This window comes from Peromyscus leucopus, chromosome 2, assembly GCF_004664715.2.
Source record: "Peromyscus leucopus breed LL Stock chromosome 2, UCI_PerLeu_2.1, whole genome shotgun sequence".
Lineage (NCBI taxonomy): Eukaryota > Metazoa > Chordata > Mammalia > Rodentia > Cricetidae > Peromyscus > Peromyscus leucopus.
In genome coordinates, this window is record NC_051064.1 from 121061531 (window position 1) to 121076410 (window position 14880).

General features: G+C 46.5%; 3 protein-coding genes across 6 annotated transcripts in view; 1 reads left to right on the top strand and 2 right to left on the bottom strand.

The window, feature by feature from the left end:
* Positions 1-3828, bottom strand: part of Ccdc30 (coiled-coil domain containing 30) — a 106706-nt gene extending 102878 nt beyond the window's left edge. Inside the window, exon 1 of one of the 2 annotated variants that reach the window (XM_028886479.2) lies at positions 3749-3828. The gene's annotated coding sequence lies outside the window, so the exon portion shown is untranslated. Of the gene's footprint in view, positions 1-3740 lie in introns of both variants that reach the window. The other variant, XM_028886480.2, reaches the window with a different exon arrangement.
* A 3375-nt stretch (positions 3829-7203) lies between these two features.
* Positions 7204-10888, bottom strand: Ppcs (phosphopantothenoylcysteine synthetase). Of its 2 annotated transcripts, XM_028886476.2 has the most exons (3): positions 10307-10888; positions 10039-10142; positions 7204-7974 (listed from the first exon to the last, which is right to left on the bottom strand). In XM_028886476.2, exons 1-3 carry the CDS (start codon positions 10812-10814, stop codon positions 7651-7653), a joined length of 936 nt encoding a protein of 311 aa, XP_028742309.1. In that variant the 5' UTR covers positions 10815-10888; the 3' UTR covers positions 7204-7650. The 2 variants fall into 2 exon arrangements, with proteins under 2 accessions (XP_028742309.1, XP_028742310.1); XM_028886477.2 differs by lacking the exons at positions 10039-10142; positions 10307-10888 and adding an exon at positions 9824-10028.
* Positions 10889-10947: 59 nt separating this feature from the next.
* Zmynd12 (zinc finger MYND-type containing 12) overlaps positions 10948-14880 on the top strand; it is a 32873-nt gene continuing 28940 nt past the window's right edge. The window contains exon 1 of one of the 2 annotated variants that reach the window (XM_028886478.2): positions 10948-11486. In XM_028886478.2, the coding sequence (XP_028742311.1) occupies positions 11377-11486 (110 nt within the window). In that variant the 5' untranslated portion in view covers positions 10948-11376. The remainder of the gene's footprint in view (positions 11487-14880) is intronic. The other variant, XM_037202899.1, reaches the window with a different exon arrangement.

A 14880-nucleotide genomic window follows, 5' to 3' on the forward strand; every position in this document is an offset into this window, starting at 1 on the left:
TCTCTCTTTCCACAAGGCTGCTGTGCGCTCCCTTTCCCTCTCTCCTCACCACTAATAAAACTCTCCTAGTGAGCGCTGTCTGCATGGTGTGTCCCGCTGTGGGGCACCTTGGCTCCACCTCACCAAGGCCTCTCTCCCGCTGTTTTACAAAAGCCATGGCACCCAGATTTTCTGTGGGTTCTGCAGATCACACCTGCTAAGCCATCTAACAGCCCATCTTCTGTTTCACATCAGTTGTTTTCCCTGAGGATTCCTACATGAGAGGCAAGCACTCTGTTGCAGATCTATACTCCCCACCCACTCAAGCAATTATTGCCTTGCGCTTCCTGTCACTCACAGCCAGTTAGTTCCTCTACCTCAAGAACGTTATTGAAAGGATAAGCTATAAAGCCAGCAGGTGTGGCAGTCCACACCTGCAATTCCTTAGATGGTAGAAACAGAAAAGCAGGAACTCAAGCTCCACTGACCCCGAGTTCTAATCACCCTGCTTCTACCTTCTAAGTGCTCAGGGACAGCCTGGCTCATGAGAATCTCACCCCCCCCCCTTTCCCCCCTTGGACCGGGTCTCAGCATGTGGCTGTGACTAGCATGGAACTCCCTGTGTAGCCCAGGCTGGCCTTGAATTTACAGAGTTCTACCTGCCTGCCTCTTGTGCTGAGATTAAAGCCACCATGCCTGGCTTCCTGATGCACTTATGTCTGGGTTTCTCTGTGAATCCTTCTCTCAGCAGGGCATTCTTGGCTGCTGCTCATCAGCAAGGCTTCAAGCCCCAAGCCTACACATCATTTCAGGAGAGGTCAATGCTTCGTTTCTCTCTGTTCAAACTTTTGAGAACTTGGGTTAATTACTCAATGAACTGGGCCCTCCTCCACGTGTATAGTTCTCATTCAGTGAGTTGTAGGTGGAAATGGGCTGGAAACGAGAGTACAGATATGATCCCTTCAGTCTAACGTTCAAGAGAGGACGGGTGGAGGACGCAAGCTCTGACAGACAGGACACGGTGGAAGGGCAATACAAAGTGGGTGGACTCAGATCCGTGCATGTCCAATGGAACAACTCAGCTTGGACAATCCATCTCCCCTCTGTCTTCTGTAGTCCATAGTCATAATCACCAATGCCACAGTGATACAGCCTGGGTGTCATCCTCAACTCCTCCCCATTCCCCTTATCATCCCACAGACTTCAATTCTGCAGCTTCTAGCCCTCTTCTCACTTCCTGATTCATCTTCTCCATGCTTGCTGGCTTCGTATAGGCCCTCATGATGCGCACAGCAGCGTTTGCAACTTGAGTTCCTGCTGCCGCCATGCTGGCTCCCATCCAATCTGCACTCTGTACAGCCCCCAGCAGGCTCATTCTGAACACACCTCACTTGCTGCTTCATGTTCGCATGGCTTGCAGGAAAAGTCCAAAGCCCCTGGCTTGGCACCCGAGATTCTCTCCAGCCTGGTTCCTGCCTGCCTCTCTCACGTCATCTTCTGATCCTCTTCAGCATTGGGCTTTCATGCCACCTGGCCACTGCTCCCACCTCGGTGTTTACAGTTAGTTCCTTGACTGCACATCCAGGTCCCTCTACCTGGGATGGTATGAGGACATCCCAGAACAGTATTTTCTCCCCAAGTGAACTCAGATTTGGTGGTTGAGAAATTAAAATTCCAATACAGTAGATCTTGTTAATAAAAACATGTCCTTTGAATTATAAATTCTCTGATATTTAAACGGTACCTAAACTTGCCCCCATTTAACAAAGTAAATGAGTATAGTCTTCTCTTCAAAGTAGATACCCGAAGTAATGGTCATTCAGCATCTTAAGCAAGTACATCTTGAGATGTTTTCAGTCCTCTAAAACCTCCCACATATAAAGGATGAGGTGGTAAGCCAAAGAAAGTGTCAGTAAACAGACAGTAATAATGAATTTTTAATGGAGAAAGGGCAAACAGCATAGGTTTGTTCTTTATTCTCTCCTAGCAGGCACTCTAACTACAACAGAGGGACCAGAGCCTCACTTTTTCGCTCTGAGTAAATGAATGGTCTGGGAACATGTGGTCTTTAAGTGACTGCTAATGAACAAACAAATACCACAGCCACCAACTGGAACAGCCAATCATTTGACTTGAAAACCTAACCGTCCTTTCTTCTATAGAAATATAATAGAAAATGCATACCCTTGAACCCAATAATGATTTATAGTTGTTTCAATTCCTAATAAAATACACTGTTTAAAAAGTTGAAAACAATGCAGCAATGTGAGAAATGCTTAACACATACATTAAGAGAAAGATAAAGAAAAATGTACACCATCAATATGTAAAATGCACACATGTGAACTAGGACTGAGGTAGGATATAAAAAGCCACCATTGGTGACATTAGGATAGTTTTTTTGGTCCTGGCACCATTCACATGGGATCATTCTTTGTTCTGAGAGATGCTCTGCAGTAGATGTACCACAGCAGCCCTGGCCTCTGCTGACTAGGGGCCAGTAGCACACAACCAGCTGTGACTCCAGGCCTTGCAAATGCCTCACCCCACTCCCTGGTTTAGAACTGTTCGGGGAGAAGAGGGGAAAAGCTGTACCTTAGCCCTGTTATATATACTGCTTGTTCAACACATACCGGAGGAGGAGGCATCTTATAAAAGAACCTAGTGGCCTCTGTGTGTTTCCCAAGGAATTCTACTTAGTTTTATTTGATGTGAAAAATTAGAACACCTGAAGAACTTTTTCCCTTTCTAATTTAGTACAGACAACTGAAGTTTTCAGCATTTGTAAATCAGACCTGCTTCAATTGGTCTAAGAAATCAAAATATTGCTATAACTCCCAAAGTATCTATTTAAAATGTAAACTTATCAGTCTTCAAACATAGGTCTACATTTAAACCTGAATACCAAAAAAGTAATTAGTAAGAGCCAATGAGCAATGCATATTATGAAGTTATGAGTTAAATCATACTTTCCAGGCTAAAATAAATTTTCACTGGATCTAAATTATCCCCATTTTGTACTAAGAACTTTTGTATTCATCTTTTGGGGGGGGGCATTGGGCCTGCTTCTTTGCCAAAAATATCTATCTTAAGTTGCTCTTGCTTGGTTCTCTTTACCAAAATTATTTTCTAATTTAGAAACTTAAACAAAGAAAAGAAGACACACGAACAATTTCAAGGATCCCCACTCTAGCAAATCCCACCTTCCCTGGGTATTGGATGTCCATTGGCCTAAAAGTCAAAATTCTGTTATGCGACCATTTTTGAACGACATTATTACAAGTATAAGCGCATCACCCAAATTTATGTCTAACATAGTACTTAACAAGGGACAACTTTCGTATATGGGATGCGTGTGTATGGCTGACAATAAGTCCAAATCTGATATTTAATTACTTTCGATTTTCAAAACACAATAGGTTTGCAACAGTCTAATGTATGTATTTGCAACGTTTACTTTTCCCATTTCAAGTTCACCCAGGACAGAGAGCTTGCAACAGTGCGGAGAAACGGAAAATCTTCACAGTGACTGCAGGGCTGGAGAAAGAGAAATGTGCAGTCATGCAAAGCCCTGCGGTAGGGAAACGGAAGTAGGTGGCCAATAGATGACAGAGTGGTGAGGACACAGGGACATTCAACAATGCACAGCGTGGACAGGGAAGGGTGGAGATGGTTATGGGATGAACAGGATAAGGGAGCCGGTGCTCGGATGGTGAGAGAAGTGGATGGAGTTGAAGGCTGAAAGGCAGAAGGCAACTGACTTGATGACCTCGGATGCTGCTGTTACCAAAGGCCTGCAGAGTTTCATCCGGATGCAAGGCTGCGCGTGACGAAGCTGGTCCCACAGTCCTTTCCCTCAGCCCACGAGCAGGGGATGGCGGTGTTTCCGGGGGCCTTTGCGACCTTCAGGGACAGTCACCTCCTGATGTCAACTAGAGAGAAGCACGACTCTCCAGGACGAAACGCGACCCAGCCGGGCACACCAAAGCTCGCCAGCCTTGCGAAGGAGCTAATCGGGAAGCCGGAAAGATCCAGAATATGCACTCCGGGAAGAGCAGTCCGTCTTCGACCTGAAGTGGACTTAGGGCTGCCACTGGGGATTGCCCTAAGAGCGCGCAGAATAGCTGGGGTCGCTCAGCTACAGCCAACCAGTGTTGTCATGGCAACCACGCTCAGCGGGGGACGCACAAGCACGCATCCGGCCGGAGCCATGGAGACTGCGCACGCTGTCGGGACTAGAGGCTGTCTTTCCTGTGGTGACTGTTGTAACAACGCACACCATTGGCCTCCAGGATCTAGGATCTACGCCATTGGCTCTGGTGGCAGCTGTAACCATAGCAACAGTGTGCCGCGTCTATATAACTAACTTGACACAGGGTTCTAGTCCTGTTTCCTATACTCCTTGTATTTATTTTTCTGTAAGTAATTTCAAAAATTGGGCGTGAGGGTTAATGCCTGTTAATTCCAGCATAATAGGGTGAAGTAGAATTGAATTTGGAGCCAGCTTGTGTTACATAGTAAAGTCCATTGTAGCCTGAGCTATAGAGCGAAACGTTGCCTTAAAAAAAAATTAAGGCAGGATACTATGCTTGCCAGTAATTCTGAATTTAGGGCCAGATTCTCCTTAACCAATAGAATACCTAAATTTCGACACTCTTGGACCTAGCTAGTTATTGTGAAAATGCAGAAACTGGGCTTGACCAGAATTACCACAAAGGCTGGAACCCTTCAGAAAACCTAAGCACTGATAGCTGTTTGGCTTCTTGCTTATGTAATGCAGAATAAACAGTTTTTAAAGATATATTTATGTGCATGTCTTTGCTTTGATGAGTTTATGTGCACCACATGCACACCAGAGCCCAAGAAGGTCAAAAGAGGACACCAGTTCTGGACCTGGAACTACAGTTGTTGTGAGACCTCTTATGGGTGCTGGGAACCAATCTTGGGCCCTCTTCCAGAGCAGCAAATGCTAGTCACCAGAGCCCCAAGTAAACATCTTTAATGATACGCGTTGAGCATAGGCTCAACTTAAATCTTCAGATGTTCTTTGTAAGATTCCAGGGGCTTGTTAAAGTTGAATTTTGCTCTTTTTAGAGGCCTTTGCTTTGCCGGTACCCCAAACACCACTTACATTTCTTGGTTTTACTGTCAACCTTTCCTGGATCATTTGGTGCCACCATCTGGATAGCACCTATTTTCTGTGTTAGAATGCTCCCCTCTACCATGACCCATAGCCCACTTCCATTTATCAGCTTCAGCTTGGAAAAGGTTCCTTGGTCCTCCAATCTAGATCAAATGCTTTCCTGTTTGCCTTTGTTGACTCATGTCCCCTTTTGCAAGCATTTCCACCTGCTAAAACACACACACACACACACACACACACACACACACACACATTCCTGGAACTTCTACCTAGGTAAATACTGTTTTTAAGCACTGGAACAGATAATAAACTGAAGGAAGAAATAGCAGTGAGTCCATACAATAGGCTAGTGGTTATTTTGGAGCTTTAATAAAACAATCCAGAATACCACCTTGAAGATCACCTAGTTCCAGCAGCATATATCCCAATATACAGAGGTGAGTCAGCACCCCAAGGCTATGGGTGTGGAGAGGAAAATCAATCTTTTACAACACTGTACCAGAGTTGAAGCCTGTTGTTTTGGAGGTTTTGCCAACTAGACCTAAAGTTCATCTCCACTGTGTGCTCCAAGAGACTGCTTTCACTCCTGACTGCAGCACCGTCCTCCTGTGCTGGAGGCCACACTTCCAAGTGGAACTATATCTACTCACCTTGCCACTGCTGTTTACTGCCTCCTCAGTAGGACTTCAGGCGCCCCTCCCCAACCCCATGAGCTGTACTCTAAGGCAGGCTTTTGCAGCGCTGTGGATCACACCTAGGGCCTGCACCACCAGTCCCTAAATCAAACATTTATGTAGACCACTACCGAGTTCTACATAGTTAATGCCATTTCCCTACCAACTGCATTCATGACTATTCTATGGATCATTTACTGGATTTTTATGCACTAGGCATACAGTCTTACTCCAAAACAGCAGAGCGAGAACTTCTCAGGGACTCAATGATCTTAGCCTAATCCTCTGAGAAAACCAGTAACTGCACCAATTTCCCGAGTGTAAAATGTCAGACACAGGACTAATGGTCTACCTCCAGTGTTGCTTTACCCCCACACTGTAGGTAAGGTGTAGGGATCAGCAGTCACTGTATCTGGGTAGACATCAGAATGAATAGCAGTTTTCTAGAAGTACTCTGACCTTGAAGAGTCCTTGTGGAAAAGAGTGATTGTTTTCCGTGATTTGTGGAACTGTTTTACCGAAGGGGCTTCGCTGCCATCCCATGACTTTGGTCATAAGACGCCTCAGGCACACCCGAGGCTCTTGTGTATTGCGAATGATACAAATAAAGGACTTTGCGTTGTCAAGTGCCTACATTTATGAAGCTAATAGAAGGTTCAGCTGGCTGACCAAGCCCCACACTCTTTACCTCACTGTACCAAGTCCCTCAGGGCACAAGTACTCATTTAGCTCCTGCCAGGCCCCAAGTGGAAGGCTGGTTACTGACCTCAAGAACAGATCTGCAAAGTGTTCTTTGATTTGAAAAGTGTTACTTAAATATGGAATAAATCTAGGACACGAGGCAAAAAGTAAATGTAGAAAAGGTTTGTGATCTTCAGTCTGTCTTTAGGGAGGTGTCTGCCTTGTATCTGTTTCAGTAAAAGTGTATTTTAAAAAGACCGTGCTGAATTCCAACACCCACAGGGAGGCTCACAACCTCTGGAACTGGAGTTCAGAGAATCTGACCCCCTTTTCCAGCCTCCAAAGGTACTGCATACGATGGCACATAGACACACATGCAGGCAGGAATGCCCAAACGTATAAAGTAAAAATAACTACATCTCAAGCTGGGTGGTGGTGGCGGCGGCGGCGGCGGCGGCGGCGGCGGCGGCGGCGGCGGCGGCGGCGGCGGCGGCGGCGGCGGCGGCGCACGCCTTTAATCCCAGCACTCGGGAGGCAGAGGCAGGCCGATCTTTGTGAGTTCGAGGCCAGCCTGGTCTACAGAGTGAGATCCAGGAAAGGCACAAAGCTACAGAGAAACCCTGTCTCAAAAAAACAAAACAAAACAAAAAACCAAAAACAAACAAACAAAAAAAACCCCACACTAAATATTAAAAACAAAAACAAAACCCCCACCCTTTCGATGTGTCAGTTTGTGGGCACATACTTTATTATTGCACTTAAATTTTTGTACATCCAGTTCCCGAATGAGATGTTGTTTATTCATCTTTTAAACCCTCCAAGCTCACACAGGCCCTGGCACATGGTAGGCACTTGGTAAATACCTGATCTTCAGAGCATGACCACTCATGCGTCCACAATCCTTCTATTGTACAGTAGGCCGACATGCAGTTTAAGTCCCCTACGTCAGTTCTGAAGAACACGAAATCACAGTCAGCTTTGTAAAAAGTGAAAAACAGTTCTTGTTCCATTTCCAAATCAAGAGGAGTGTGTCAAGCGGTTCCGTCAGCAACAAAATACCGACATTATCTGCCCGCACACTGTTTCCTCATTGTCTGTATCCTTAGCAAAGGATTCATCCTCCTTCCTGTCAGTTGTAAGAGCCCTGGTTGGGATGCTAGGCGAGCACTTCCTTCAGTGTTTGTCACATATAAACGCCGTGTGTCGCGAGCGAAGGTCCTCCACTATCTTCTCCTCTATCACCATGCCTTTGGCGATTTCATCCTCCGACAGCAGTAATTTGGTCTCTGAGTCTTTGGTGACGATAACCACGGAGGACTGTATTGACTCCAGGAGGTTGGCCACCACCACTTGATGCTGATAAACCTCCAAGGCATTCCGAGCACGATTAATGATGATGGCGGGGTCAGTCTCCAGCTTAAAGGAGACTATAAAGGCTTTGGGAGCCCAATCTTTAACCAGGGGAGAGAGCATTTTGGGCACCATCTTCATGGTTATCTGTGTGGGAGAGAGCACACAAAGTTTAATCAGTAAACAGTGGTCAGTCCCCGCCAGGAATCTAAGCAATCAGGGACCAACTTCTGCCTAAGTGTAAAAGGGATTTCTCACGGTGTAACTTCTCGGAGCACACTACGTGCCTGAAGGCTAGGTTCTGTGGGGCTCATGACGCCTAAATTCACGGCCTGACACCTACTTTGGGGTAAAACTGTTTCCTGAACCGGCACTGTTCTGTCATTCTTACCACAGTTGCTCAAACATCCCCTTTTATTCTACTATTGTTATAAAACAGGGTCTCACTATGCAGCCCTGGCTGACCTAGACAGAACTTGGTACGTGAATCAGGCTGGCTGAGAACTCAGATCTACCTGCTTCTGTCTCCAGAGCGCTGGGATTAGGGGTGGGAAGTGACGCCATGCCCGGCACTCCCTTTAGCCCATTTCAGTATTTGTAAATCGTTCAGAATCTTATACATTGTATTTTGATCATGTTCATCTCTCTTTTTAATGCCAATCTGAAGATAAACAAATGTAATCCACTCGTGGAAACGTTACTTTGGCAGAAGTCCATTAATACTGGGTTTTAAACTTCTCCATCTAAAATATGCCAAATTGCTGGAGTGGCTACTGGTTTCTATTTACATTCCCCCCCCCCATTTGTTAACTACAGGTATAAATACAACAATTACAACAGACCAGTGAGGACACAACTGACTTGGTCTTCACTTGATTCAAGTTCCTGCCCTGTTTCCTAAAACCTTGTATAACCAAAGGGGAATACTGAGCCATTCTGTTTATTCTCAAGACAGACTGTTAAAGAGTACACAGCCTGTTAGCAAGTGAGACAGAAATCGCATACAAGCTCCCACTTTGTCAGCAGCAAGGATTCCACTCCCCCCAAGAGTGTGAGCAACTGCTGGTGTATTTCTCCTCATCTCTAGATACTACCATAGTACTCGACACAGAGGAGGTGCTCCAAAGTGTGTAAGTAAACTGTCCCAAAGGTGCCCTTCCAATAGGTTCATCTATAAACTACTTATCCAATAAATGTCTATGAATTCCCTCAGGTTCCAAGGCTCCAAACCACCTTAAATTCTCAGCCACGACACTATCCTCTCATACCTTTTCCTTAAACTAACTACACTAGCCCCTATTTATCCACTCTACTCCCTACCTCATTTTTCAAAATGCTAGAATATTCTTTACAAACAAAACTTTTTATTTTTATTTGAGATGGAGGTCTCACTGTGCAGCCCTGGCTGGCCTGGAACTCACTATGTAGACCAGGCTGGCCTTGAACTCACAGAGATCATCTGTTAACTGAAGGGCTGCAATGAAGGGAATGTGCCACTAAGCCCAAACAGAAACTTATCTTTTTCTTCTACCTAAGTGCCTCTAGCCTTCACAAGATAAAAGTCCAAGTGTCTTAAGAAGGAATCCAAGCCCTGTAGTGGTGGTGCACGCCCTTAATCCCACCACTAGGGAGGCAGAAGCAGGTGGATCTCTGTAAATTCGAGGCCAGCCTGGTCTACAGAGGGAGTTCCAGGACAGGCACCAAAGCTACACAGAGAAACCCCCGTCTTGAAAAACAAACAAACAAAAAAACAAAACAAAACAAAAAACAAAAAACAAAGTTGTTTCCCCCACCCCCAGGAAAAGGCAAAGCTGCCTCTTCAGTCTTCCAAAGCACTTCATTTCACAGAACATTACCCAATTGCAAGCTCCAACCTGTAACTCCACTTGGAATGACCTTCCCCACTTTATTATACCCATCTTCTGATGAGTCATCTCCAGGAAAACTTGACTCCCCCATCTCACTACCCCGATATCTGACTGCTCTGTGTACATACCTCCGCTACAGCATTTATCATTCTGATTTGTGATTATGGCTGGTGTCCAGGCCCTCGCTAGATTGTGAGGTCCTTGACGGAGGGCAGTGTCTTATTCATCTCTGTATTCCCAGTGCCTAGCTCATACAGAATGCAGAAAGGCCATCTCCAGATCAAGAGGAAAGTAACCCAAGACTGGTTATAGGGGGTCAGATCTCTGGAAGAGAGCCCATCACCTGCAGTGGGCCACCAGATGAGTGGATCTTGTGTTCAGGCATTTCGGAGACAGGAATATAGAAATCTGACACTGCAGCAGCCAGGTAAAACATCGCAGAAGAGCCTGTAAAGAAAACCAGAGTCTAAGAAATCGGGGAAGGGCATGGGGGTCTGTTTCTTAACAATTCGGGTTCCCTGGCTGTGGGATAAAGCAGCAAGCATGAGGGAAAAGAGGCTGGAAGTATGGCTCTACCTCCAAGAAACCTTTGGATTCCTTACAGCACTCACCTAGTGGGTTGAGAGCCAGAGCCGCAGCCTGCAGTAGATGCAGATAGTCCGCCAAAGTGGTAAACTCTACTGCCAGGAAGGTGCCAGCAGCAGCTGCCTCCTGGTAGCTCTGCAATGCTGCAGCAAAGCCCGGGAGCGCATTCTCTTCGGCCTCCAGACTCAGTTTCCCCGACTGGGCTGGGCCAGAAGGCCGCAGGGCCGACAGCCAGGTCTGGGGCGGGAAGCGGTGGGCATAGGGGAAGGCCGAGCGCGCTCGGTACAAGAACAGGACCCCGTAACCCGCGGCCAGGAAGACTTCGGCCGACGCTGCCCCGCGTCGCCCGCTGCTGAAGTTGTCCAGAAAGCGCACGGCTCGCGCTTCCAAGGGGACCTTGGTGCCTCCCGACGTGACCAGCACCACCCGCCGGCCCTGCGCGCCCAGCCTGGCCGCAAAGCGAGCCATAACCTCTGCCCAGCGCGCAGCACCCTCGGGTGGCGGCAACTCCGCGACCAGGTCCATTTCCGCCATCTGCAAGCTAGAGTCACTTGCACGCAGGAACCACTGCGCCCCGGCACGCCGGCCGCTGGCGCCACGCCCCCTTCCGGATTCCTGAGCTACGCGCAACCGCAAATAGTAACTGTGGGCGTCCCCTGCCTTCGGGACATCCCTAGGTCCTGACCTCGCCACGGCTTCAAAATGCTCGTCTGTCTGTCTGTCTGAGTCCGTCGAAATGCATTGAGAGGACGCGTCTTTCTCGAAAATCCAGAAAAATTATACCTCCTGTGGGTTTCCTAGTCTGGAAAGCTAAGTGGTTTTTGTTTTGTTTTGTTTTGTTTTTTACCTTTACCGGCCACCGTACATCCCTCTCCAAGCTTGGGTTCCATTGCAAACAAATTCTAGCCATTTAACCTTTGGGACTTAAGACTTTGCGCTCACCCCTTCCCGATTACCGCTGTTAGTCCCGCCTCGCTCCGCCCCCTTGCCCTTGAAATCCGGACTCCCCTGCTGGCCCGCGGCTGTCACGTGACGTCTATGTCTTTCGTGGGCGAGCCTGGCAACCGTCCTGGAGACAGACACTGCGGGCTGCACCATGAACGTGATCTACCCGCTCGCGGTGCCCAAGGGGCGCCGGCTCTGCTGTGAGGTGTGCGAAGCCCCGGCCGAGCGGGTGTGCACGGCTTGTACAGTCACTTATTACTGGTAGGCCCTGGAACGCGGTGCCTGGCGCCTTTGCTCCCTCCCAGTCTCCCAACCATGGGGCTGGCCTTGTGTGTCTGTATACGTGGTGGCCCTTTCTGCCAGCAACCCCTCGAGGCCGGAGCAGGCTTGAAGACGTGTCTCTAAGACTCCCGTGGCCTCATCGGCCTCCTCTCCCACTCTACTGGTTTTTCTCCTGATGTTTCCCCGGGGTCCTACTGTTACTGTGTTGGGCGCCATTCTAGGTGCTGAACATAATGGGCCAGTACTGTAGATCCTTTCCCTGAAAGCTCGGAAGACAGTGAAGTGAACAAACGATAATTTCAGGGAGAAATGTCAGAAGTCAAAGGAAGTGTGAGAAATTGGGCAGACAGCTTCTCTGAAGGTAGTGAGCTAAAGCACCAGCATTCTTGCCCTGGAAAGGGCACAGATAGGGCTCATAAGTAGGAAAGACTTGTGTCCTTGAGGACCCAAAAGAAGACTAATTGGCCCGTGCAATTAGTCTGAGTGTAGAGGAGCTACTAATTCAAGAGGAAGATGGTTTCGTGTAGTCAAGTTGGCCTCAGACTCACTATGTAAGCTAAGGATCGAACTTTTGATCCTCCTATCCATACCCCTCAAGGGCTGGGGTTACAAGTGTGTGTCAACATACCTGGTTTGTGTGATCCTGGAGATAGAACACCAGGGTCTCAGCATACTAGCAGACACTACCAGCTAAATCACATCCCCAGCCCTGGATTGTTTGAGCCTCACAAATTAGGATGGTAACATTACCAGCCTAACGCATAGCCATTATTATCCATTGTACATGATACATACTGTCACTCAGGATGCATTAAGCCTGAGATGTCTGAGGATGGAAACATGGTGACTGCAGCGGTATCTAAAAAGGTTTCTCTGAAGAAATAACATTTGGGCTGAGTATTGAGAGGCCAGTAGAGGCTTGCTATGTGAAGAAGGGGAGGTCTTTCCAGCTATCCGGGCGTTGGCTGGAACCTAGGTGGGAAAGGAAACCGTGTGAGGGGCAGTCAGTGATTTCCATGTTGCAGACGGGGATGCATCAGGTCATGACTAAGTCACAACCTAAATTTATACTATATAAATAATGTATATTCATACATTTTATTTCTTCCTATGAGTTGAGTCAAAAACAGTTGAAAAGGCTGTGATCAGTTAGGGGAGGAGTTTGAACCAAGAAGCTAGAGGTTTGGGTGACACCAGATGAAAGGATTTGGAATTTGCCCCTGAGCAAGCCATATGGGTGGTTTGGAGTTGATGTGATGTTGTTTGTGTTCATGAGGACTGACAGGCGGCAGCAGTGTGCTGCATTGGAGGGTAGACCCTGCCTAGCTATTAATGGTCCAGGTGCAGAGTGAAGGTTCCCTTCTCAGACCATTCCAGATGCCCTTCCTCCATGTTTCACTCAGTACATCCTCAATCTTGGCGAACTAAATCCAAATCCTATCACTCAGTAAAACACAAAACAAAACAAAAAGGCATTTTGGTGAAATTTCTTCTGTTTTCTTCTAAATACAATTATGTTATATACCATGAATTATGACTATGTTCCCAGATGACAGAACATTAAAAAACAGTACATTTATTTATTTAATTGTGTTGGTGTGTGTGCAGGTCAGAAGAAAACTTTCAGGGGTTAGTTCTCCATTTCAGCATGTGGCTTGGTGGGAAGTCATCTTGCTGGCCTGGAATAGAACATTTTTAAGAAGGATAATTTTATAAAAAGTACACACTGAAACATTAATAGTAGATCGAAGAATCCTCAGCTCATAGCATATAGATAAGAGTAATTTGCAATATTTTTCCTTTAATTTGAATGCATGTGATACAATTTTAAATGTCTTCACTGGCCAGCAGGGAGAAAATGTCAAGTGATATTTTAATAATAAAAAGCAGGAGGGCAGTGTGGTGGTGGTGGTGGTGGTGGTGGTGGTGGTGGTGGTGGTGGTGCACACCTTTAATCTCATCACTCAGGGACAAAGGCAGGTGGATCTCAGAGTTCAAAGCCAGCTGGAGAAACCCTGTCTCAGAAAACAAAAACAAACAAAAAACAACCAAAACAGGAAAAAAGCAGTAGGACGCTGGGTGTGGTGGTTCGTGCCTGTCATTCTGGCACATGGGAGGCTGAGGGTCGATGTAAATGGTAGGGTTGCCTGGGCTTACTATGGTGTATTTGACAAGGGACAGGAAAAAACACAGACTTTAATTCCACCCCAGAGAGAGCTTCAGGGAGGTGTGTCCTGATTCACGCTACAGGATCAGGCCTACGTTCTAACAAAACATTGTTGAAAGAAATTGAAATACTTATTATTAAGATAGCCATATTCCCCAAATTATTCTATAGATTCAGTGCAATCCATGTGAAATTCCAACTTAGACATGCTGATCCTAAAATTCATATGGAAATATAACATTTCCAGTTCCAAAACTTCCTATAATGCTCCAGTATGTACAGAATTGAGAGTCTATAAGTAACCTTGTATGTACATTTATGACCAGTTGATTTTCAAACATTCATTGAGGACAGCACCTTTAGCAAATGGTGCTGAGTTAAGTAGATATCCACATGTAATAGGATGGACTCGGACCTGCACCTTCTCTCTTGTGTGAAAAATAATCATACAAAAGACTTAAATGTTAGCTATAAAACTACAGAAGGTTTAGAAGGGAAGATAATTGTAAATCTGTGTAGTTTTAGATTGAACATCAGAAGGAACCAAAGTGAAAATAGTTAGATATCATCAAAATTTAATTGTTTGTTTGTTTTCTGAGACAAGATCTCTCTTTGTAGCCCAGGCTGTCCCGGAACTCAATATGTAGACCAGGCTATCTTCAGACTCAGAGATCCTTCTACTTCTGGGATTAAAGGCATGCAACACCACACCCAACTAAACAACAACAACAAAAACTGTTGTAGAGAACACTGTGAAGAAGGTGATGGTGACGAAGACTTTGAGAGCAGTCAAGCCTGGCCATGTAAGTGTTGAGAGCCGTGTGGTGACTTCCAGGCTGACCCAGGTGAGATGCAGGCACTGTGGTCCTGAATTCAGGGTTCCTCCAGTTGACACAATCATCTCAAGCCCATGGCCAAGCTCACCTAGGAGGAGCAATGCATGCTAGGAGCTGAAGAAACTGCGCTTACCAACGCTGTTCCACCGGCACAAACAAGCCTAGTGTTTGGAAACCCAGTCAGTCACTAGGAAACTCCACAGCATGGTAAAGACTGGAAGACACAATGAACTGGCCACGCTTTCATGACCCACATCTGGAAGCTGTGAAAAGGAAGCGGTCTGAGGAGTGCCACACTGCCTCTGTAGCAGAAGCCACTGTCAGTCAGACACAACCGCTACTCCATTTTCCACAAGGCCCTGAAAACTGT